At 42.1% G+C, this 24357-nt stretch overlaps 2 protein-coding genes across 2 annotated transcripts in view; one reads left to right on the top strand and one right to left on the bottom strand.

The window, feature by feature from the left end:
* Positions 1 to 3612: 3612 nt before the first annotated feature.
* jakmip2 (janus kinase and microtubule interacting protein 2) overlaps positions 3613 to 24357 on the top strand; it is a gene marked incomplete at its 5' end in the record, with an annotated part of 30696 nt that continues 9951 nt past the window's right edge. The window contains 13 exons of the mRNA XM_079507816.1: positions 3613 to 3741; positions 4457 to 4711; positions 5490 to 5732; positions 6569 to 6784; positions 7908 to 8006; positions 8533 to 8679; positions 12381 to 12521; positions 13473 to 13529; positions 13994 to 14116; positions 14519 to 14647; positions 15328 to 15411; positions 15558 to 15620; positions 16595 to 16693. Of these exons, the coding sequence (XP_079363942.1) occupies positions 3613 to 3741; positions 4457 to 4711; positions 5490 to 5732; positions 6569 to 6784; positions 7908 to 8006; positions 8533 to 8679; positions 12381 to 12521; positions 13473 to 13529; positions 13994 to 14116; positions 14519 to 14647; positions 15328 to 15411; positions 15558 to 15620; positions 16595 to 16693 (1785 nt within the window). The remainder of the gene's footprint in view (positions 3742 to 4456; positions 4712 to 5489; positions 5733 to 6568; positions 6785 to 7907; positions 8007 to 8532; positions 8680 to 12380; positions 12522 to 13472; positions 13530 to 13993; positions 14117 to 14518; positions 14648 to 15327; positions 15412 to 15557; positions 15621 to 16594; positions 16694 to 24357) is intronic.
* LOC306927930 (E3 ubiquitin-protein ligase TRIM21-like) lies at positions 19461 to 22771 on the bottom strand. The gene is made up of 2 exons (XM_079507817.1): positions 22696 to 22771; positions 19461 to 21466 (listed from the first exon to the last, which is right to left on the bottom strand). The coding sequence occupies exon 2, from the start codon at positions 21462 to 21464 to the stop codon at positions 19824 to 19826; it is 1641 nt and encodes a 546-aa protein (XP_079363943.1). The 5' UTR covers positions 21465 to 21466; positions 22696 to 22771; the 3' UTR covers positions 19461 to 19823.

Raw genomic sequence — 24357 nt, 5'->3', positions numbered from 1 at the left:
CCAGTGTCTCTGTTCTGGCCATGTCATAATAGGCCTTGTTTGTCTGTTTGGAGGCAGTACAACGTTTTTAACATGTTGAACAAAATCTACTTTTTAATCATTATATTGTTGTCGCTGTTTGTTGTATGAGAAGTATATCTGAAGGTCTCAGCTTTTGTCTCATTTTTGGGAACCACTGGTATAATATCTCTGCTGCCAGGAAGAAACCACCTAAATGTTCATTTTTCAGGAAATAAAAAATGTGATCTTTTTAGAAATGAAGAAATCCTTATATTTGGAAAACAAAGCAATACTGCCTCATCAAAGTTGGTATTGTGACTTTATATGTTGTCAATTACTTGCATGAGAGGGGAAGAGGTGGTTGCTTTAGCAGACAGTTTGAGGGTCCAATGGAGTTAAGAGGTTTTGTCCAAAGCGTTTTTTTACTACATGTACTTTTCCATTGGTTCAATTTCTAAACAACACACAGATGTAAAGGGTGTTCAATAGCACTGATGTATGCAAAAAGAAGAAAAAAAACCCCCTCTGAAATGGAGTTAGGAGGTTTCCTCCCAACAGCAACAATTGTATACAATGAATATATGTATGTACTTTAAGTATGTATGTATGCCCATATTACAGTACATACATTACATACATACATGCATGCACACGTGTACAATTAATCAATAATGTATTTGCATGTCTATGCATTGAAATATGTTCTTCATATACATACAAAGTGTAGGCCTGTGTTTCCCCTGATACAGTAAAGACGATGACGGTAATATTGCTATGACTCCTATAATACATTATTCTCAGTGTGTAGGATATGTCTAAAGCAAGCCATCATGTTGCCTGGCAATGTTGGACTATTCTGTTACGCACGCACGCACGCACGCACGCACGCACGCACGCACGCACGCACGCACGCACGCACGCACGCACGCACGCACACACACACACACACACACACACACACACACACACACACATTTATAACAACCCAGTGAGAGAGCTGTCTGTAGTCTTTCAGGCCTGGTGATTATCTTTTAGCACTGCCACTATTGATTATTTTCTTAGCTATTATTCTATCGGTTCCTATCGCTAGCCCCTCCAATGTTCAGCTTTGAGGGTTTGTGTAAACACAAACCTTGAATGCCATTGACAATGAATGGCCAGTTTTGAGTGTTTGTCCTAACACAAATATTGCGTAAACACAAACATTAAAGACAAAAGTCGGGACGCAAATTGTGATTGGCCGGAATGAGATGATGTATGATGATTAAGAGCACCCCTCACTTCACACATGTGTGATTCTACAAGCTCACAACGTGTCACATTGCCAGGTGTTGTCAGCTTGTAGATGTGCTATTTTTGCAAATGATGATTTTATTACAATTGATACTTTTTAATAATCGATTAAATTGAATAGTTTCATTAACTGTTGCACCCCTAATTGTGATCCATTGCTAAGCAAGTGAACTGACCACATAAATAATATTAAATATACTAGCTGCATTTTTGGCTACACAGCTAGGAGAGGTGGAAGGATCATTCACCAGGGAAGGTTCTTCACACAGATCTCTTTCAGTTGCATCCTGCTTCACACATTTATTTTTATTTAATACTTTATTAGACAGAAATGTAAACAGCACGAGGTGCAGTCAGACATTTCGGCTAAAAGGATAGCACAAATGGGGTCATGGGGACAAAAACAGAAGGGTGAGCATTTTCATAACCACTTTCCCGAAAGGAAGTGCATGTATTTAATTACAGTCTGACCAGAAACGGGGATAAACCATATCTCCACTGGTGATTAAAAAAAAGACCCAAATCAGAGGCATGGATCCTCCCATGTCATCCCCCCCAGCCATTTGAACTCTGGTCAGTTGCAGTTGCAGTGGCAGCGGTGGCCGAACGGATTGCGGAGCGGTCTTGATACCGGAAGGTCGCCAGTTCGAATCAGCGGTCCGACACGTTAAAATTACCACCGCTGAAGTGCCCTTGAGCAAGGCATTGAACCACTACCATGAAATGTTCTATGAGCAGGGCCTGGCTGGAAACAAGTTCTTGAGCTTAGCCCAGATACCCTGGGTAAATATAGTAACTTTGCTTTGCTTTGCTTTGGTCACACACATAGATAGCAGGGAGTAGCTCAATGTTAAAGTCTCCAATCAGCCAGAGTGGAGTATTTGGGAACAAAGACACTTCAGCTCCACTTAACGATCGAGCTCTTCGCTCAGTCAATAAGTACTTTCACTTGTGTTGCTGGCGGTGAATAGTAATGCGCTTCGTTCTTCTGCTGCAGTAAACAGACTTCCTGAAATGACTCCGATGTACTAAATGGTAAAAAATGGTAAATGGTGCATTTATATAGCACCTTTATCCAAGGCGCTTCACATAGATTGTGCATTCCATTAACACACACATTCATACACAGATGGCGGCGGAAACCATGCAAGGCACCAACCTGCACATCAGGAGCAATTAGGGGTGCAGTGTCTTGCTCAAGGACACTTCAACACTAACTCTGGGGGAGTCAAACTGGCAACCTTGCAACCTTGCAGTTACCATCCAGCCACTCTACCCCTGAGCCACCACTGCTAGTGCCCCTAGACATTAACCATTTTCTTGCAGGGGTTGAAGATATAGTACAATTTTAAGAGAAGATCTTTTAATTTAAATTTTAGTTACAAAAAGTTTCATGTCACATAAATTAGTCATAATCATAAAAAGTCATATTTCGCTGTTGAGCCACCATAAATCACTACAGGGTGAATTGACCGCGACAGCCCTACCAGAAGCACTGGCGACGGCACCGCAGTCTGGAATTGAACCCGGGTATTTGCGGAGGTGGGCCTGAGTTTTATTCAGTGGGGGAAACCAGACAGTTTGTGTTACATACAGTATATGAATCGATGTCCCTCCCCTGCTACTTGACTCTTCCTTCTACACAAACATTTTCATGTCAAGGAGGACCACTGAATTGATATGCATTTGGCTGTGGACCCCCATTTTTTTTTTTTACAAATAAACAGAAAAAACAAACACAAGCAACAACAACAACAACAACAGAATACGTATGCATGGACATTATGTATGAGCACAAGAACATAATATAAAACAAGGATAGACAAGATAAACAAATAAAAATAAATCAAATAAAAAAAACTTAATTAGTTTACACGACCAAACATGCAGCATCATCAACCGTATCATAATGTATACTAAGACAGTATGTGGACCCCCATTTGAAAAGATTTTATGCCAGTGAGTGACCCATAAGATTATTGTCAAAATGTTTCGGAAATAGCAGATCCAGAAGCCCGCAATGTGTCGCGATCTGCTATTTTCAAACTGTTCCTCATTTTGCTGGACATCCACTGGAACCCCTTCAAGGACCTCTGGTGGTCGTCGCACCCCACTTTGAGGACCAGTGTGCTTATATGCAACCCTGCCTCACTACTGGTACCTTTCTCACTGTCTGTGTCCCTATCTCTCCCCACAGCCCCGACATCCAATAGGAGAATGAGGAAGAGGAGGAACTGGAAACTTCAGGAGGGCCTCGGAACGTTTCTGTGAAGTCTCAATGAAAGCATCGGAGGAGGGGGTCCTCTAGTGTTTGATTCAATGGCCAAGAAGGGGCGCACGAAGGGTGAGAAGCCCGAGGCGCTTATCTCTGCCCTCCAGGCAGCCAACGAAGATCTCAGGTCTAAGCTGACTGACATTCAGATCGAGCTGCACCAAGAAAAATGCAAGGTATGTGTGACAGGGAGAGCCCGCCCGATGGCAGATGTTTGGGTCTTATCCCAATTGTGGAGATGTTTTGTAAACTATTTGCTTTGATTTGATTAAAGTAAGAAAGGAATATACGGTATAACCGAAAATGCATAAATACAACATCTACAAGCTTGTAGTTCTGCTATTTTAGAAAATGTTTGAAAACATTTTCACCTATGCATTTTCACCTACTGTATGCACATGCACATTTCAATCTGGACACCAGATTGAAAGAAGAAAAAAAGGGGATACGACACAAAAGTCAAATCATTGCCAAACCAGTATGTTCTGGTTGTTGTGACGGTTGCAGGTAGTCTCACGTAGCCCAGGCAACGATTCCAAAATGTCCTAATGCTATATAGAGTCTCGAACTACACCTCCCGGAATCTAAATGTGCGTGCGTGCGTGCGTGCGTGCGTGCATACTCATCATAGACTGTAAGGTACTCATACAGGTACAAGCAGCTACATGCTATAGTGTGGCATGGTCCTTTATTAATTTGCTCAACAGTGTCATTCAACTCTAATGTTTTGGAATAATAGAATAGTTATTATATTAAGGGAGGATTTTTTTTTATTGTGAATTTCCCAGAAGAATTATACAAAGAATGTAATACTAGTAAATACTAAATCCCAGGTTTCTTCTCCTTCCCGTTCCTGGTCCTCCCGTTCTCCTTCCTTCCTCCTTCCTGAAGGTGAACAAGCTGGAGCGCGACAAGGTGCAGGAGGTGAAGCGCGTCCGGGAGCAGGAGCAGCACCGGCACACGGCGGCGCTGACGGAGCAGCGGGCCAAGTGGCACGAGGAGAAGCAGAAGGAGCTGCAGGCCCTCAGGGAGAACCTGGGACGGCAGCACGAGCTGGAGCTGGCGCGCCACGCCAAGATCAAAGACCAGGAGAACCAGCGGCTCAAGGCGGCGCTGAGCGCCATGCGAGACGGCAGCGGGGAGAAGGTACGCGTGTGTGTGTGTGGACCGCTGGGGGAGAGTGCACAAGAGTACGTGCGAGAGTACGTGTGTGTGTGTGTGGACCGCTGGGGGAGAGTGCACAAGAGTACGTGTGTGTGTGTGTGTGTGTGGACCGCTGGGGGAGAGTGCACAAGTTGATGACTGGCACGGTTTCTACAGTATCTTATCTATTCTTACAGTATCTTCATTATTTATTATGAAGGACTTTATCGATGCCTTGGTTTCTTCCTCCCTACATAGTTGATTGTGTGGTTCCCACACAAAGGAGTCGACTACTTCCTTGCTAGCTCTCTTCGCCGACTGAAGTCGACGTGTGACATTTCATGCACTAACAGTAAATGGAAGTCTCTATAGTGTCGGACTGCAAAGACATTAAATCTTTTTGTGGCATATAATGCCATATTAGTTTTGCTTTAGCATATGGTTGCTAGTGGGTGGAAACCTTGTCCATGTCCAAAACTGTTACTTTTCAGGAAATGGAACCAAATGTTTCAGAAATTGTGAAAATAGATGATCCAGAAGCTCACAATGAGCTTGTAGGTCAGCTATTTTCACTACTTTTGCGCAACACTCTTGTATGATGAAGTGGTGCATTAAATGATGAAATCACATACAAAGTTTGAATTTGGAGATACAAGATTTCTGCCCGACAGCAACGATATGTTAGTTGAATGCAACTGAGTGAACCTTTTAATCTATCATAGCGTGTTAAAGCATGCTAATAAGGTCGCATCGTATCTCATCTCGTCGCCGTGTCCCACAGATACGTACGTCGCTGACGTTGGAGGCCAAGGAAGACGCGCGGCGGTTCTTTGACGTGGAGCGCGTGCGGCTCATCCAGGAGATCGGGGAGCTGAAGAGCACTAAGAAGCAGACGGACGAGGCGCTCAGCACCATGATCCAGTCCGACAAGATGAAGGCGGGCGACCTGCGGGTGGAACACCAGCAGCACCAGGAGCAGGTCTCCAAGATCAAGTGGGACTGCGAGAAGGACATCCGTAGGCTGGTACGTATAGTGACTGTGTGCCCATGCCTCTGGGCACCACACAAGACGGGACAGTGGCGTTGTCTGCTCCTATGCAAAGCAAGTGCTTCATTGATTGTACTTGATCGATTTGTATTGTATTTATTTTTGCCTTCGCTATCTCAGAACAACTGACCTTTGTTTTGTGTCTCCTGGTGTCATGTGACAGTCTGTGGTATGATTAATTCGTATTATTCTCAAGAGTGTGAACACATGCCGATAGGCTCGTCTGTCCTCACATTATGTCTTCCTGCATGCCTGCTTATCATCCGTCTGTCTGTCTTCGATCTAGATTAAATCATCCATTTTACTATTGTCTAATTCTAAATGCATCTGCAGTACTCTAATCCAAAGTAAAATTATCTCCACTTATTATATTCTATTGTAATATTATATCATATCTATTCAGAATGGGACTGAATATATCTGAGTATTTTGTTGATCTCTTTTCCTACTCGCTTGAAAACACAGTTGGATTTTGTAATTCGGCCCATTTAAAGCTGCCCATTATCCCTGGTGCTTCCGTTTTTGTTAGGGAAGGTAGTTTTATTTTCCTCTTCAGAGAAACGTGGATGCAGCCGCCTTGCTACGATGCTGCAAACGGCATGCTGCCTTGTACATGTGAGTCAGGGAAATAAGGAACCTTATACAACTAGATTTTGGAGTTTAGTGCAACATCTAGAGGCCGAATGCTGTCTACATACACCTGAATGAACACCCTTAACGTGTACAATCCTGCACAAAAAGTGTAACTTGTCTCCCACCGTTACATAACCCTTTACCCTGCTGTCTCCTTCTCCCCTCTTGCCTTCTTCCAGGTGGACGAGATCAAGTCTAAAGATCGCACCATCTTCTCTCTGGAGAAGGAGCTGGAGAACACGGCAGGGTTCCTCCAGAAGCTGCAGCTGCAGAAGGAGGCGCTGGATGAGCAGCTGTTCCTGGTGAAGGAGGCCGAGTGCGGCCTGGGGAGCCCCAAGCGAGAGATCCCTGGACGGGCCGGAGCAGGGGACGGAGCAGAGCACTGTGGCAGTCCGGTAGGTAGAGAGTCAGGAATTGTGCACAAAGATGCAAAACGCACACCAAAGTCCTTATAGCGGTGCCGGCCCACGGGAGAGAACTGCAGAGGGAATCTTGAAAAAACAAGAAAGTGGCCACACACGCCAATAGCAAGAGTGCCAATACTTGCATGCATTAGAATGCAGCAGGTTAAGACAAATTAATCCAACGTATCAGTGGTTAAGCCTTCATCAGGGATGGAGAGAGTCAGGAATTAACATGGATTCAAGTTCTCAGTCGCCACGACCAATTTCAGTCATTCCATAAAGCAATATGTTCAGAACCACCTTCCATAAAATCCTAATAATCTCAGATATTTCATGTTAAAGCAAAGGCTAAAACCTCAATCTGTGATTTATTTTCCTGGTTGGAAACATCACAATTTTACACATTGTAGAGAGTCAGGAATACATCTTCATACCGGTACATACACTATGAATGAGTCGGTACAGTATGTGCACACTGACAAACACACACAAGGAAAAACCTGCTCAGTTATTCCCTTCTTGTTTCTAAACCAAATAATTTCACAAAAACTGTAATAAACAGCGTACAATTTGGTAAAGTGAAAAAGGGCTTTGAGACACCGTGCATAAGCTAATGGTCAATGCCCGTGTGCGAAGGCAGATCAATTTCTGCAGACACTGAGGAGATATTCCAAGGACAGAAAATGTCCATGACAGAACTTCTAAAATTATAGGTTGATTATTGCCAATCTGCACGCTCACAAGGCTTCGCAATGCATTAGCCTATATTTAATAACGACCAAAATAGTGATGCCTGGCTGAAAAGGCTTTTCAATGGACTCTACACCCCCACATTCTGTTCTATTATGTTGGATTATGTAAATCTTAGTTGAGTGTAAATTTTTGGTATTTAGAAGGTGCTCTTATCCAGATTGACTTGGAAAGTGCAAAGTTGATGTAAATGGCATGATAGTAGTCATCAAACAACACGATAAGTCGTCATGGATTTAGAGTGCTGCGTGTATTGTAATATGATGTAGGAAGTTAGGCTTATTTGACCTGGAAAAGAGCATGCATCGACATTGTGATTGTAACAGTGTGTAACCCCTGTTTCAACCTGTCACGCTTGCCTCAGGACATGAGGAGAAACCAGAGACGGATAGCAGACCTGAACGCCACCATACGCAAACTAGAGGACCGCAACTCACTGCTGGTGGATGAAAGAAATGAACTGGTACTGTTATGACCTCCTCATTTGTGATCATGAGCATGTCATGAAACTATGAATTATTGTATATATACAGCACTGGCTCTCTTCTCAACAACTGGTCCTGAGACCCCCAGGGATTCTTGATGCAATTCAGGGGGTCCCCAGCTACATTTACAAATGATCAATTCATATTATTTATAGTTTGTTAGGACCCAAATGGACCCTTATAGTTCTGTAACACAGAGAGACGTAAATTAACATTGGTAGAATCATATCTAATGGGGGTCTGTAGCCTAAATCATATCAAACATGATGGCAGCGGGGAGTGGTTTACACATCATGTATCATAAAGCATCTTTGAGTGCCTATAAAAGTGCTCAAGTTTGATGAAATATCATTATTATTATGTTTTTATTTTACTGCTATCTTTGTCTCTGTGTGCCAGCGGATGTCTTGACATTTTAAAAGTCAACAATGCATCGATCCTGCTTTTCCCTCTCCTCCCCCTCTCTCTCTCCTGCTCTCTCTCTCTCTCTACCCCCCCTCCCAGCTGAAGCGGGCGCGGGAGTCGGAGAAGCAGTGCAAGCCGATGCTGGACAAGAACAAGCTGATGAGTAAGAGGAACGACGACTTGACCCAATCGTTGCAGAGACTGGAGGAGAAACTCAAGGGTCTGGCAAGGGAGAACCTGGAGATGGTTAGTGGGAGACGTTCTGGTCTGAGGGTTCATTTCTCATTGCTCCTTTAGCTCACCCTCCGTCGTCCAGCGGAGGCTCGTGGAGTATGACATAGCATCCCTATTGTGGGGGGAACATTGTCTATTTTCAGTGAAGATGTTTGGTAAAAGGACCAGGCCAAGTACAGAGCCAATTGACCTATAGCTAAGCCCCTCCCCAAACTGCTATGGTCCAATCACAGCTAAGCATAACAAGGGTTAGACAAACCTCTCCACCAATAGTTTTCCTATATGATAAAACATTATTTCAAAAAAGAAATGTCACAGGCCTATATGGCAGGCCTTGTTGACAGATTTGGAAGAGATTTTGAAGGTCTGGTTCCAAAAATGAACCAGTATTTAATGTGTAAAATCCATGATATTTACATTGGAATGAATGAGCCCGGCTGGAAAGTGTCCAAGTGGGAGTGTCTAAGTGGTAGAGGGTGGGGCTTTGCTAAAGGTGAATTGTCAAACTATTGACAGTTTCAGTGGTTAAATGAATCCAACATATTAATAGAAAATATTATGTGTAACAAAATTAAATGTAAGAAATACAATTTTTACAATTTGTAGTGGGGGTCCCTGCTTCATCTCTCTCTCTCAGCTATGGGGTCCTTGGCCTGAAAAAACGTTGAAGACCCCTGTTCTAGGTGTCCTACCGTATTATATTCAATACAGAAGCTCTCAACGCATCACAACCCGACGCATTGTGAGCTTGCAGATCAGATAAAAACTAAAACGTTTTAACATTCTATGACATCGTGTTTAAAGTGGATAAAAATCTGTGTACATCAGCTGTGTAGTTGCTGTTACAGATGTTGACAATCTGCTGTAGTGAGAAGAAGCCATCCCTCACAGTTTTCAGCATTTTATTGTATTTGACAATTAATACATACGGTATGTACAGATACATTCATAAGCCCCGCCATTATCAAAATGATAAAAAAAATGATGATTGTGTACTGATGAGTGAGTGAGTGAGTGAGTGAGTGAGTGAGTGAGTGAGTGAGTGAGTGAATGAACGAGTCTGTTCATTCATTGCAGTATGTACAGTAAGTCGTCCTTGGTAAAGCTCTGACCTACCAAATCCTCTCTGGATTAAAATCAGCAAAAAAGAGAGCAGATCTAAAGGTGAAGAACACGTGGCAAAAGTCACGAGCTCATAAAAGCTAAACAAAGACAAAGCCACATTACAGAGCGTTGAGCCTCAGCCCCCAGGATGCCTGTTGCTTTTTAAGACCTCATGTAGTACCCTTGTTTGTAGATTGTACGCACATCATGCAGGCGAATTAAGCTTAGTGAACAATGACGTCTGTAAAAGGTAGAGGATCGTGCACGTCTCTCTTGTTTGGTAAAATTGTTGTCAACACGGAAGACAATATTAGATGGTGGCATAGCAATATGGAAAATGTGACATGACAAAATGATGACAGCTTACATACAAAAGGTTTAGGGGTCAGCTGTCCCGTGTCAGTCTACATATTTCAGATGGAAGATGAATAATAGTAAAATATATACTAGTATATAAGTATATAACGGCTAAAGGTTTTTGTATAACCAACCAGAATGGTACTGTGATATTAACTTGATCATATACAGTAGTAGGCTATACAGTGTTCTGCATCTATTTTAGATACATATCAAATATCAAAACAAATAACACATATAGATTATAGAAGTGTGTCACAGTGTTCTGCAGTGTCTTATTCAGCATATCAAGTAACAGATATCAAATATACATGAAATATATGAGAATGTATCAGATATGTCAGATATTCATAAAGTGATATCTTAATCTTGATTATAGTCTTGATCTTAATCCATTTAAAACCAGAGGAAAGCACCTGTGCCCATTTGGTTCCTAACCATCAATGATTTAGATGGGGACCTTCTGAAACCCCCTCAATGACCCTTGGGGGTCCCCAGACCCCATGTTGAGAATCACTGTATTAAACAAAGATTCAACCACACAGCAGTTACCCATTTAACTCCAACCCGAGTCCATTTCTCAGTCTTATCAGTCTGTGTCACTACGTACAAAGGTATCTCTCACACTCAAGACTTCCCTTGTTTCCACAGTTGGTCTGTTTGCAGCAATTCCCCACCTTAGTCAGAGAGAAGCCTTTCATCAATGTGACAGATGTATTGTTCCGAGAGAACCCTGCGTTAATTGGAGTTGACCATGCAGGACTCTGGCAGTACAACACTCTCCATCCCTAGCCTTAGCCACAGAAGACAGGTTGCTGCTGCTACAGTCCTGTACAGAATACACCCCCCCCCCCCCACTGTTCCATAGACCTCCAGGATATGCTCCCTCCACTATATACCAGATGGTACACTCGCCTATGCACAGCCACACCAGAACATGCTCTCGGCCTCCCAGGCTCCAAAACATGCACATTGGACAGAATCTTTCGCCACACTGCTGTCCAGATGTGGAACAGCTGCCAACCAGAGCATGTCGTTGGTTCCATCTTCAAACCTTTTAAATGAGTTGAGAGACATCTCCTGACAACCCTCACATTGACTGTTGGTTGAGCTACAGTGAACGTTATGATTGGCCAATGGATACATTATCTGACTTGGCTATTGTTCAATACTAGAATTTCGCCGCCCTTCAGGCGGCTCATCCTAGTTCCGTTGCAGCACAATGGGAAGAAGGAAATTGTGGGATTTGACAGACTCCACTTCATGTTTCAGCTGTGTTTTTAAACCCAGTATTGTGCCCTTCACATGTAGTAACGGATGGGTATTATTATTATTTGTTGTATTTTCACATCAAAGCAAATTAAATTAAATTAAAATAAGCACACATGAAACTGCTTTTTACTGTTTTTGGCGGTGTATGGCGGCGGTGTCATGACGTAGCTGTTGACTTTGGGTCCCTTATCCGTGTGTTGGGGACAACTTCTCAATTGTATATATGATGATTGCATCCCCCCAAAAAACCCTCATGTACTCTGATTCAGACGAGGCAGTGGGCTCAGAGGAATGGACTGTCAGGGTGATGAACGGAGGGTTGGTCAATAATATGATTGGTAAGGAAAGGCGTCCTAAAAAACAGACAGACTTGATTGACTCATTGTCGCGGTTGGCAGGCCAGCAACGGACACTCGGATAGACCAACATCTTTCCTTGTGTGTTGGCTCGTAGCATATATCTACGAGCAATACTGCTTTTAAATTGATTTGTTTATCCGTCTAGGTGTGTGTGTGTGTGTATGTGTGTTTCTACAGTATGTCAGTGGTGCTCAACCTTTTTTATGTCAAGGACCCCCAGAATTATCTGTATTTGGCTGCGGACCCCCATCTGAAAATATGTTGTTCCATATGTTGTTGAAGCAAAGATTTGAGTTAAAAACGTTTGCTCTGAAAGAATATACTGTATATTCAAAGATTTGCGCCACATTTTCAAAAATAGCAGATCTACAAGCTTGTTGCACGGCACTCGGTGCCGTGCTATGAGCTTTTAGATCTGCCATATAGCCATATAGCCAAACAGACCAAATAGCGAAAACAGATCTACAACCTTGCAGCTTGTAGACATTTCTGGAATTTTTTGAAAATGTCTGGGAAATCTTTTTAAACTTTCTGGACATTTTTGAAAAGTTTTCATCTAGAATGACACGGCCTAAAATGTGAACACCAGGTTTAAAGTTGTGTGAACTGTGTCATCTGCAGAAGGAGAAGATCAGCTCCCACCCACCGCTGAAGAAGCTGAAGTCTCTGAATGACTTGGACCAGGCCCACGATGACCAGGAGATAGCCTTCCTCAAGCTGCAGGTCCTCGAACAACAGAACATGATCGACGAGCTGACGAGAGTAAGTTCTATACGAGACATGAATGAATGTGGACGTTACAAGACTTTTTAGTAACCTACTGTAGTGGTTCCCAAACTTTTTCATGTCAAGGACCCCCAAATTGACACTAATTAGCCCACAGTCACCCCCATTTGAAGAGATATGCCAGAGACCCCCATAAGAGAAGATTTTTACGGCTCTAGCAGTGATTCTCAACCCGTTTAATTTCAAGGACCCCCCCCCCCCAGTTTGACATTCATTAGTCTATAGACCCCCATTTCATGGCATTTCTATCTCTGGGACCCCCAATTTAGATTGTAAAATCAATGTTCATTTAACTCTGTCCGTTTGGTTCCATTTGTACACTCTCAGAGTTACAGACCCATAAGGGTCCATTTGGTTCCAAACTATCATTTTGCTGGGGAGACCCCTGGAACTCCAATCCAGTTGCCTCATTCTTTCAGGAGGGAACTTGACCCGTAAGACCTGAGGCCGATTCTAAAAATGTCTTCCAAAATCAGAAAACACGTTTTCTGATAAACCATGTCTTACACTGATGACAAACATCGTAACCACTAACCTAAAGGGGAATCTCCCTGGTATCTCCCGGGGGAGATATTGACCCATTCTGGGCGGGAACCCCTTTTGGTGTTAGCATTATGTTATGCTTTAGCTATTGAAAAATAGCAGATCTACAAGCTCATAGCGCGCCACCGAGTGGCGCGCTACGAGCTTGTAGGTCTGCTATTTTGAAAAATCGAAGAACGACTGACATAGAAACATAGCTTTTTCAGAAAACTGTCAGGATGTAGAAGACATTTATAGAATCTGATCTCAGGTCAAAATGGGGTAAGGGTTTTGGTACATGGGACTGGCTCTGAGCAACTCTACAAAAAGCACACTATAGCCATCAAAAGCTGATTTACTTTTTCTTTCCCGTTTGTTGTTTTTTTCCCCATGCCCTTGTTCCAGGATAGAGAAAAACTTCTAAGGAAGAAGAGACATAAAAGAAGCTCCAGGCCAATAAAGGTAGTAAAACGTTGTTTTGTTTCTGTGACGGTACCTAACTTATAAAACATCAGAGTATACTATTTTAAATTATCTGACATCCTGGTGTCAGGAAAACAATTTCCATCTTCACCTGAGATATCAATGAGAACAGCTTGACAGCTGTTGTTGCACTTTACTTATCTGTACAGTATTACGCATCATAAAGAATTATTTAAAACAGACTACAGTATAGTAGTACTGTATACTGTATTTGTAATGATATTAAATTATAATATAATTACAGGGATGTAATTGCTGGGATTTTAAAATGTCAATGGGTGTTTCTCAGAAGCAGTGGTGAACAGCAAAATACTAGCTGAAACAGTTTAGGAAATATTACAGAGCAACTACCTCAAAATCAGTTAAATAATATAGCCACAAAACCTCCACTTTAGTCTTAGAAGACAGCTATCAGTAGAGACCATTTGCCATCTCTTCCACAGAGGCACATCGTAGTAGACACCTTCTTCGGCTATGATGAGGAGTCCATGGACTCGGAGTCATCCTCGGTAGCATCGTTCAGGATGGATCGAACACCTGCCACCCCTGATGAAGACCTGGATGAGGTGAGAACCAATCTTCAGATGTATTATGCTTTAAAATGTTGAGAGGTTTTCTCCAGTTTTTTATGCCATAATGTGTTTTTAGTGAGAAAGAATGATGGCAAAAACATTTGTTTTGAGATGTTAGCTCTCTCTCTCTCTCTCTCTCTCTCTCTCTGAATGTCCAAGGGTGGTACTATGCTGATATATACAGTACAGTAACCTTGATAACGCATCAAAAACTAAATTGAAAACATTTTCCATTCAGCCAGTTTAGGAAGCACAAAATGTCCTCAGACTTCAGGAAGATAAGCACAGCGCTGACTCAATGTTTAAGTTTGTGAACAAACTTTCTTTTTTTGTTTGTTCTGCCCCCACACAAATGATTATTGAGTCCCTGACTCCCACATATTATATCTTGTCCAGGGCCTGGCCAATGAGGAGTCGGAGCTGCGTTTCCGTCAGCTGACCAGAGAGTACCAGGCCTTACAGAGAGCCTACGCACTCCTGCAGGAGCAGAAAGGAGGCATACTGGATGCCGAGATGGAAGCCAAGGTACTGTACAATACCATGGCAACCAAACAAAACATCGCTGACATGTCACTGTGGTAGAAATATCAATGTTCCTACTCCTAGGCAGGACGTTTTCCGCTTTACTTCCACTGTCTCTGAGGTTCTCCGTATCAATGCAATTATAGCCGAGCCGCTGATTGGCTAACATTTGAGGAATATGCCGATAAGAGTCAGTAGAAACTCTGTGAACCAAGTCGGTGTTCAAAAAGAGCTCACAATTTCAATTTATTTTACTATTGATCTCTAACCCCTCCTGCCACTTAATCCTTAGCAGAGCCGGTGGCCATGCTGGCACTGACTATGATGAATAGCTAATAGATGTTCCAATTTGCCTTGGGTTTGTTGTACTACTGTATCCAGTATGTGTCTGTGTTGACCAGTGTTTGTCCTATATATACACTATACAGCTTTTGTCCACACGTCTCATATTTGCCATTGACAATGAAAGGAGAAATTAGGTCAAATGTCCGCCAAATATAAATTTGTGGCAACACAAACATTAAATGCCATTGACAATGAAGGGAAAGTTTACGTCATATGTAGACGAGCAAATCAGCTAACCAATCACATAAACTCAGTTGTTCATGAGATGATATAATGATAATGATGTATAATGATAAGAGCGCCCCATACTTCACACGGGTGTGATTCTGTTTTTTTAGGCTCAGGAGCAGCTTCACGCTGATGTTCTCAGGTACAAGGCCAAAATAGAAGACCTGGAGAAGGAACTGGCCTTCAAAGGACAGGTAGAGAGCTTAAAGCCTAATGCATACACCGCAGGGCGGTGGTGTCACTTGCCATGCTGTTTGACGTACAATGGCACAAATTCAAATATATATTTTACATTACTCATTGCCTTTTTAATATTATTCGTGTTTCTGCCTTTTCTCAGGACTCCAGGTGGGTGGAAGAGAAGCAGCTCTTCATGCGAAGGAATCAGGAGCTCCTAGAAAAGGTTGGCCTCAACTTTACGACAGTCACAGAGATACAGTATTATTACTAGAGTCTACTTTTCATGATCATCATTGTGTGTGCACTAAGTAAGTACACACACAATTTATCACTGTTTATTCGTTGGGTTATTTCAGTCAAATAATCTACGAATTCATGCTGTTATGGAAACCTTCCCAGAGAGACAGTACACAGCTGAGAATGGTAGCTTAAAGCTAGCTATCATAACATTATTAATAGTTCTAGTAGTGAAAAGAAAAGAAAAGAAAAGAAAAGAAAAGAAAAGAAAAGAAAAGAAAAGAAAAGAAAAGAAACAGGTTCTCATTGACCATTAAAACCTCAACATGTAAGAGTTACAGCTGAGTCTTTTAGAGTCTTTTAAAATTCATAGTATCTCAAATAAATGTCCAGTAAAAATTCAAAATGATATCTTATATTGATCATTGCCCCTTTTAGGTTAGGCGTAGGGCTAACAACCCCACCCTGTAAAACGCTATTGTTACAGAAACTAATACCTAGAGTTAATAAAAAATATGAGTTAATATCCATTAGCTACTATAAAGCAGTATTTACACTCACACACACATTGTGATTGATGTGTTTTGAGCTTGTAGTTGTTGCTATTTTCCGGGTAGCAACACTGTCATATGATGGAGTATAAATACAGCTTAGGAATGCCATGGTGACAAGTGAAACCTGAATAACAACTAGTCATTCATAAATCAAAGTAACTCGAACGGTAGTGAATAACAAAGACTCTGGTGACCTGTAATGTAATCATGTCAAGACTGTGGTGTACTCGTTTTGTCTTTTTTTTGTTTTTGTGTTTGTTTTTTGTCTGTGCATTGTAATGTCCGTATTGTGGTTCTTGTTGTTTTCCTATGCTATGTTGAAAAAAGGAAAATGTGTGGTTCTATATACATTGAATTGTGATTGAACTGGTAGAATAACGTGTTCCATTCTCTCTGCTGTGTCCAGGTGGATAAGTTGGACGGGGAGAATAGTCGTCTGCAACAGGAGCTTCAGGACTCCAAAGACCAGAATGAGCTGTTGGAGTTCAGGATACTGGAACTAGAGGTGAGACCAAAGCATATTTAACCCATGCCTAACCCAAGTTTAAACATCCATTCCACTCGCCACAAAATTATGTCAACCATTATGGCCAAAGAAAAACGTTGGTCATTGCACATTTTCTGCAAATCATGGAGTGCCTCAATGGCAGGTGCACCAGATAGAACACCATTTAGCTGTAAAATTACTGTAAACCACGGCCTCCTGTGCCTTTTTGCTTTAATATACTGTAGTACACCTAACAAATACCTCAGTAACCTCTTTACTTTTACAGTCCCATAATTTCCAGGTATTTACCAGGAAAGTTCCCATAATAAAAGGAGAGTTAGTACCTTGTGTTTACCTAGTAACTAATCTGAGTAAAATATAGTTATTGCATCCTTTTAAGACTCTCTGGACATTGCACTGGAGAATGCAGAGGCTATCTTCTTGACTCTCTGTCTGGACTCGTTCAATTGGGGAGCAAGGATTTTCAGCTTCAAATCAGTCAGGCAAAGAAGATGTTAAGGTCACAGAATGCCCTTCAGTCCATCACCAGTGCCACTCTCCATTTTCCTTTTGCTCATGTCAGCTCTGCTGGTGGTCACGGTTTTAATCCCTTTACATGCCACTTTCCCCTGCAGGAAGAGCACTCTCCACTTTATGCTCGTGTAGTTGTTGTCCACCTCGATCTCTTTCTGAATATTCCTCTTTTTCTCTTTCTCAGTTCTCAGTGTGTCCCCTCCTGTAAATATATATGGTGTTTTGTTAAGAAGGGAAGTGAGACAGAAACAGATAAGGAGTTGTTGGCCCGATCCCAGTGTGAGGGTGGGCCCCGTTTGTCCAGCCAAGTATTTTATATGCAGTGTGTCTGGATTTTTAGCTGACCAGCTCCACTTAGCCTCACCATCTTGCATGGTGACCAGCTCGCAGTCACAGAGTGATGATTAAACGACATTTTTTTTAAATGTGCAAAAGAAGAGTCATGTATTATTGAGCAGATGCTCGCACAAAAATATGAATGCATCAAAACATGCATAAATTAATTATGAATAACATAAGGGATTTAAAGACAAAAGTATATTACACATGGATTCATGACTTTTACTGCCTTTTGTTGTACAGGCTCAGCACTTAATTAAACCTTAAAACCTTTGTTTTGGGTGCTTTGTGCAGCACTGCACTGACTCTGGTTACTCTCACAAATCTAAACTCTTGTTTATATTTGCGAAACCTAAATATAATGTATTGTTAACCTAGAGGCCTCTAGTTTGATGGTGGTTAACGTTCATGTTTATCGGCTGTGCAATTAATGGGTTCACAAGATTGACACTTTCTCCCACTGGTGCTGTGTACCCTACCATATATATATATATATATATATATATAGTGATGTGTATATATGTATAGATATATGTATACGTATAGTTTCAGCTCATAATTCTTCACCTACTGTACTTTACCAATACTACGCATGTATTTCAGATCAAACATTGCAGTGAGGTAGATATCAGCTGAATTATCCAATTTAACGCCCTTAAAGGGATAGTTCAGATTTTTTGAACTTAAGTTGTATGAAATACTTGACATTAATATAGTGGTTGCAACTGTATTAATTGATTGCCCGAGTCCCATGGTGGGAGTTCTGCTCTGGTTTTAGTGAAATATCAAGTAGTTCCGGTCATTTTGTGGGGGGCACTGGGGGCCACGCAGTAAAAGTAAATTAATCCACAAAACTAACGTAATTTGTATTGTTGACCTATTTCTAAAATATTAGTGCAACTTTCGTTATTTTTTTACCCCTCTATCACACAGAACTATGTTTTTTGTGTCCATATCACTACGCCCAAAAAATAGTTCCATGTGATAGAGGGGTCAAAGTTGAACGAAAGTCGCGCTAATATTTTAGAAATAGGTCAACAATACAAATTACGTTCGTTTTGTGGATTAATTTACTTTTACTGCGTGGCCCCAGTGCCCCCCACAAAATGACCGGAACTACTTAATATTGACCAAAACCAGAGCAGAACTCCCACCATGGGACTCGGGCAATCAATTAATACAGTTGCAACCACTATATTAATGGCAAGTATTTCATACAACTTAAGTTAAAAAAATCTGAACTATCCCTTTAAAGGAGCATTCAGTGATTTGGGTGATTTGGAAAACCACCCAGTCCGCCCCGGTAACAAAATGTGCACATGCACGCTCTACAGTGGGGGGAAGTGCAACAGGCCAACAGCATGTGCACCAAGGCCCCCCCACTCGATCATGATTAGAGGAAGGCCCCTCTCATCCTGATTGGATGAAGGTTTTGCCACCCGCCACCAAAACTGAAACTAGGGTTTTTTGACCCCAGTCTGGGGGGACAGGGAGGAACTCCTTATATGGTCAGCACACTCTATAGTAGGGAGGATTATCCAGAAAAAAAGAAAGAAAAATCACTGAATATACCTTTAACCACTTTGAACCTGGAGTTCTTATTTTGGACATGTCATTATAGGTGAACATTTTAATATTCATGAAAAGATATCAAGAAGAAGTTCAGAATGATTGAGCTCAAACTATTTTATAGATGAGCTATTTTTGCTATTTGTCATAATTATGAAGAACTATATGCTGAAAGGGTTAAACTAGACCATGCATGGTGTAATATTGAACACATATTTCCCAGTAAGGTAATTTGGCCCAGATGTAACATAAAAGTGTGTATAAGTTGAAACAAAATGTATACATGTACATACAGTACTACATTCTTAGAAAAAAAGTTAAATGAGTGTCATTCTTTAAAGTTTAATGTTCATCTTTGCCGTAACAATTTAAGGAATGCACAGGCACATTTTGACGAGTCACATTTTTCATCTTCTATATGCAGCCAAGAGTAATTATTAACGAATGCCATAACATTTTAAGAAACAAAAATCAAGTCAAGAATCAAGAAAGAGATGTAGTCAACTCAACAGTCTCAGACAGGGAATACAAGTTTAATCTACATGCTTGCCTTAATGGAGTGTTTGACGTTTTTAATTATGACGTGTAAGATTAAGTTCTTTCAATAGATTGCATCTGTTATAGGCACAACCAAATTTCTTGATATTTAATGACAGTTGACTGAAAGTAGACCTGTCACATTTACACATTTTCATGTAGGATTAGTCTAATCTGTGTGGTTGATAGGAGAGATGATCAGAGGAGCAGAGTTTTTACCACCTTGGTTGTTACCTGGACCAAAGTATGGATAGAGTTTCTCAGTGAAGTTGCAGCCAGTGAAAGAATAGAGATGAACCCTGGTCTCCACGTCATAAAAGGAGACCAGACCCTCCTCATAATCCACAAACACTCCCACTTTGTGAAGCCTCTCTCGTACGTGGAGGAGGGCAGAGGGGCTAGTAAGGGCCTTGTACTCATTTCCATTCCTCAACCATATAGTCCAGTAACCTTCTTTGGGGCACAATTGGATTTTCAGTTTCCTGTTGATGGACTCTCTAGCCACTCCGATATCCCACACATTCTTCCCTGTAACCTGAACCTCATAGTAATATCTTCCTGAGGAGAAGCTTTGTTTTCCTAAGACACAGGTAGACCGAGAGAATCTCTCTGTGTTGTCTTGGAGGTTCTGCTTTGTATCTCCGCAATACACTTGTTTTCCATCCTTAGACAGGATGAGTTTAAACTTTGCTGTATTAGGGTCCAGAGTGACATCCACTGCATATTGCTGGATCCTCCTTAGCTCAGCATCACACAACTTTTCCATCTCCTTACTAAGTGTCTTAGCCAACCGAGCCACAGCTGTCCTCACAGTCCCCACATACAATGACTGATGGACATTGACCTTTGTCCAGTCCTTGCTGGGTGAAGGAGTATTGATGATTGTGAAGTTCTGGAGGAACTGGAGGTGGTCTTCAGTGTGTGTGAGCTGCTTCAGCTCAGAGCTTCTCTTCTTTAACTCAGTGATTTCCCATTCCAGCTCTTTAATAAAACCATCAGCCTGTTTCTCTGCTATTTTCTGCTTCTTTTCAATCACATCAATGAGCTCAGCCTGGCTTCTCTCGATAGAGCTAATCAGAGATGTGAACACCTGCACACTGTCTGCTATCTCTCTGTCTGCATCTTTTTTGCTGAGCTCTACTGAGCATAGGACCTCCTGTATCTTCAGTTGTCTCTCCTGGATCATCTGCTGAACTTCAGCCTCTGTTTTCCCCAGCTCAGCCTTCTTTCCTTCGTATGCCTCTTTCAGAGGTACAATTTGGTGTAACTTGTGGTCTAACTCAGTGCAGAACTGGCAAACACACGTGTGGTCAGTCTTACAGAACAGCTCCAAAGGTCTGTCATGTTTCTTACACATAATGTCTTCCAGGTTCGCTACAGGGTCGATCAGTTTGTGTCGTTTTAATGCTATGACTCTCTGATGAGGCTCCAGGTGAGTCTCGCAGTAGGAGGTCAGACACCCCAGGCAAGACTTTACAGCCTTCAGCTTGATCTCAGTACAGACGTCACATGACACTTCATCTGGTTTAGCAGGTTCTTGATTTGTGTTGGAAGGTATTTTCACCTGCTTTGACTTCCTGAACTGATCAACCATCTCAGAAATGAATGTATTAACAAAAACATCCGGTCTCTTATGGAAGATTCTTTGACATAGTGGACATTGACACACAGCGTTAGTATCCCAGTAATGTGTGATACAGGCTTTGCAGTAGTTGTGTCCACATGGAGTGGTGATTGGATCAGTGAACACGTCCAGACAGATAGAACACAGGAACTGCTCTTCGGACAGGAGACTGCTGGCAGAAGCCATTTCTACACACAGAGAATAAGAGTGAAATAATCAAATGTTGCTCTTTAATGATACTTCTCACAGCTTAAGTTACTAGTTATGAATGCGATTTGGATCGTATTGGAATAGAGCACAATAATGTTGACAGATTACTTTACTTAATATGTTGACAGATTACTGTACTTAATGGAAACCTGTCATTCTTTTTTTATTTTTTTATTTACGTTTTATTGAATTTTAATCAAACATACATGTAAACGAAACGACTGACAATTGACAATAGACCAATTATTTGTTTACAAACATTGGGACTGGGCGCATGGGTGACTGTTTCATGTAATCAATTCCCAACAGATCTCCAAACCTGTTGTTTTGGGGAGCGCTGGTTTCAGTCCATTCAACCTCCTCTTGTGTGTTACTGTTGGCTAGTGAGGTGCACCCTAGGAGACATTTATACTTCAAAGCCCAACAGTATTGCGCACAGAGAACAGCTGATATACAAGCTCACATCGCATCGCAGATGCGACTGTTGTGAGCGTAGAGGTCTGCGTGCGCGACACCATCGCGCTACGAAGCATAAATTATGATTTATGATGGGCTGCAGGTGTGCGTGCAGCCGTGCACAAACAGGCTCTGCTGCTGCCGTGTTCATGAGCGCACCTCCCGTTCTTATGACAGCGACTGGAGGTGTGGTTTTGAGGACAACTGTTTTGAATTGCTATTATTGAAACCAAGGATTATATATTTCAAGGGCGAGAGATCACAATAAAAATCCTAATCATTCTTCCACCACACTGGGAGAAAAACAGCATCTGAAAGTTTGATGGGGCATTTTTTACACGAGTGCAGTTATAACTTTTCCATTGCATTTTATGAGAGGTGGCGTTCTTCTGCTGCCTTAATGCACGCGCATGCTGTTTCTTATCAGTGTGACGTTGTCTGATAAGGCGTCTATACATACAACCCAAAACAAGACAATATACGTACAATACACACAAGGGGGATATCTGCCTCTCTTCTCTATTGATGATCATAATACACAAGTACCTCAAACAGGTGCATATACCGGTTAAACAGGTTTAACTGAATTTATACAAAATCAGGTCTTATGGTAGAAACATGAAGGAAACCTGTCATTCTTAACCAGATTAGACTGGCGATACAGACATATGGGAAGATTAATGATTAATAACCCTTTAATATACCTTCTCTCTGGTAATAATGAATAATAATAATAATCTGTTGTACTCACCTTTTTCTAAGTTCTCAGTATTTCTGCAAAAGTCCTGTCGAATGAATGTTTTGTAGCGGCCGTGTGTCACTGTGCCCTTGAACGAACTACTTTCATTTCACTAGATCTGCATCACTGAAAAACTCCTCCGTGTAGCTGTTAACCCTTCACAGCCACAATTCTCAGTCCTTTGTCTCTTTGTCCTTCCCTTCCTCTCATCCAATGATCCAATCATGCTCAACTCCGGGAGTGCTTGAGGGCTAAAGCAGCGGCGTCAACTTTGGGAGTGCCTGAGGGCTTGGGCGCCCACTGAAAAAATAATAAGCCAAATAGCACCCACTGAGATTAAGTTGAAGATCCCCTCCCCCTGGTCATTTTGTCACGTAGGCACAGCCACACACCTTTACGGTGTTCACAGGTATTCAAATGCTAATACGGTGGCTTTGTTCCAGTGACCGCACGGTTCATTCACACTCCGTCTCCTGCAGCAACACAACACTAACACAGTCAGCGGAGAGGCTGCTGTCTGTGTACCGTCGGCCCGTCTGTAAAGAGCCATGACTTGAGACTTGACAAACAGAGCTGCATCTCAGCCAAAATATCCCAAAACAATGTCCGGGGAACAGAACTGTTCCTTTTCCTCAGACTACTTTTACTTTAAAAGGTAAGATGCAGTGGCTGTAATTGGGTCAAGGATCTTGCTTTCGTGAGCAATGGTGTACGAGATTGGTAATAAATTGGTCAAATCATGACATTGTTAGACCATCTGGGGGAAATAAATAAATAAATCTGCGTCGTCGTCGTCCCACCTAGCTAAAGGTAAAATCCACCCGCCGCTTATGGCTGAAACAATTTAATTATTTACTGTTGATCATGCTGAAATGTTGAAACAAGATGCTGAAACAATTTAATGTGTTCGTTAATTGTTGTGAACTGAAAGCGCGCACCACTGTATTTATTAGCAAACTGTAAATTATAAAGTACCAAAAAAATGTTTTTTTCCCCCGCTGCGGCCGGGGGGGGGGGGGGGGGCAGGGAGGCGGGGCGGGGGGAACCCACTGCCGTTATAGGAACCTGCCGCCCCTGGGCTAAAGCACCCACTGACACAATAGTAAGCCAAATAGCACCCACTGACTGAAGGCTGAAGCTCCCCTCCCCCTGGTCATTTTGTCACGTAGGCAAACACCTTTACGGTGTTCACAGAACAGGTATTCAAATACGGTGGCTTTGTTCCAGTGACCGCACGGTTCATTCACACTCCTGCAGCAACACTGACACGGTCAGTGGAGAGGCTGCTGTCTGTGTACCGTCGGCCCGTCTGTAAAGAGCCATGAGCCGGGAGGGAGGGAGGGAGGGAGGGGAGGGGAGGGGCAGCAACACCACCGGGTAATCTGATCTCCACACTGATTTGAGACTTGACAAACAGAGCCATCTCAGCCAAAATATCCCAAAACAATGTAGAACAGAACTGTTCCTTTTCCTACTGTTCCTTTTACTACTTTTACTTTAATTAAAAGGTAAGATGCAGTGGCTGTAATTGGGTCAAGGATCTTGCTTTCGTGAGCAATGTTGTACGAGATTGGTAATAAATTGGTCAAATCATGACATTGTTAGACCATCTGGGGGAAATAAATAAATAAATCTGCGTCGTCGTCGTCCCACGCAATTCTAGCCTACATAAAG

The sequence above is a fragment of the Electrona antarctica genome (assembly GCF_951216825.1).
Source record: "Electrona antarctica genome assembly, chromosome: 8".
In the NCBI taxonomy this organism is placed as follows: domain Eukaryota; kingdom Metazoa; phylum Chordata; class Actinopteri; order Myctophiformes; family Myctophidae; genus Electrona; species Electrona antarctica.
Note: the sequence above shows the minus strand (reverse complement) of the source record. Positions and strands in the feature narration are given on the sequence as shown.

Excerpts from the sequence above, each read along its gene's own strand:
- LOC306927930 (XM_079507817.1), bottom strand. The coding sequence starts at position 21,464 with ATGGCTTCTGCCAGCAGTCTCCTGTCCGAAGAGCAGTTCCTGTGTTCT.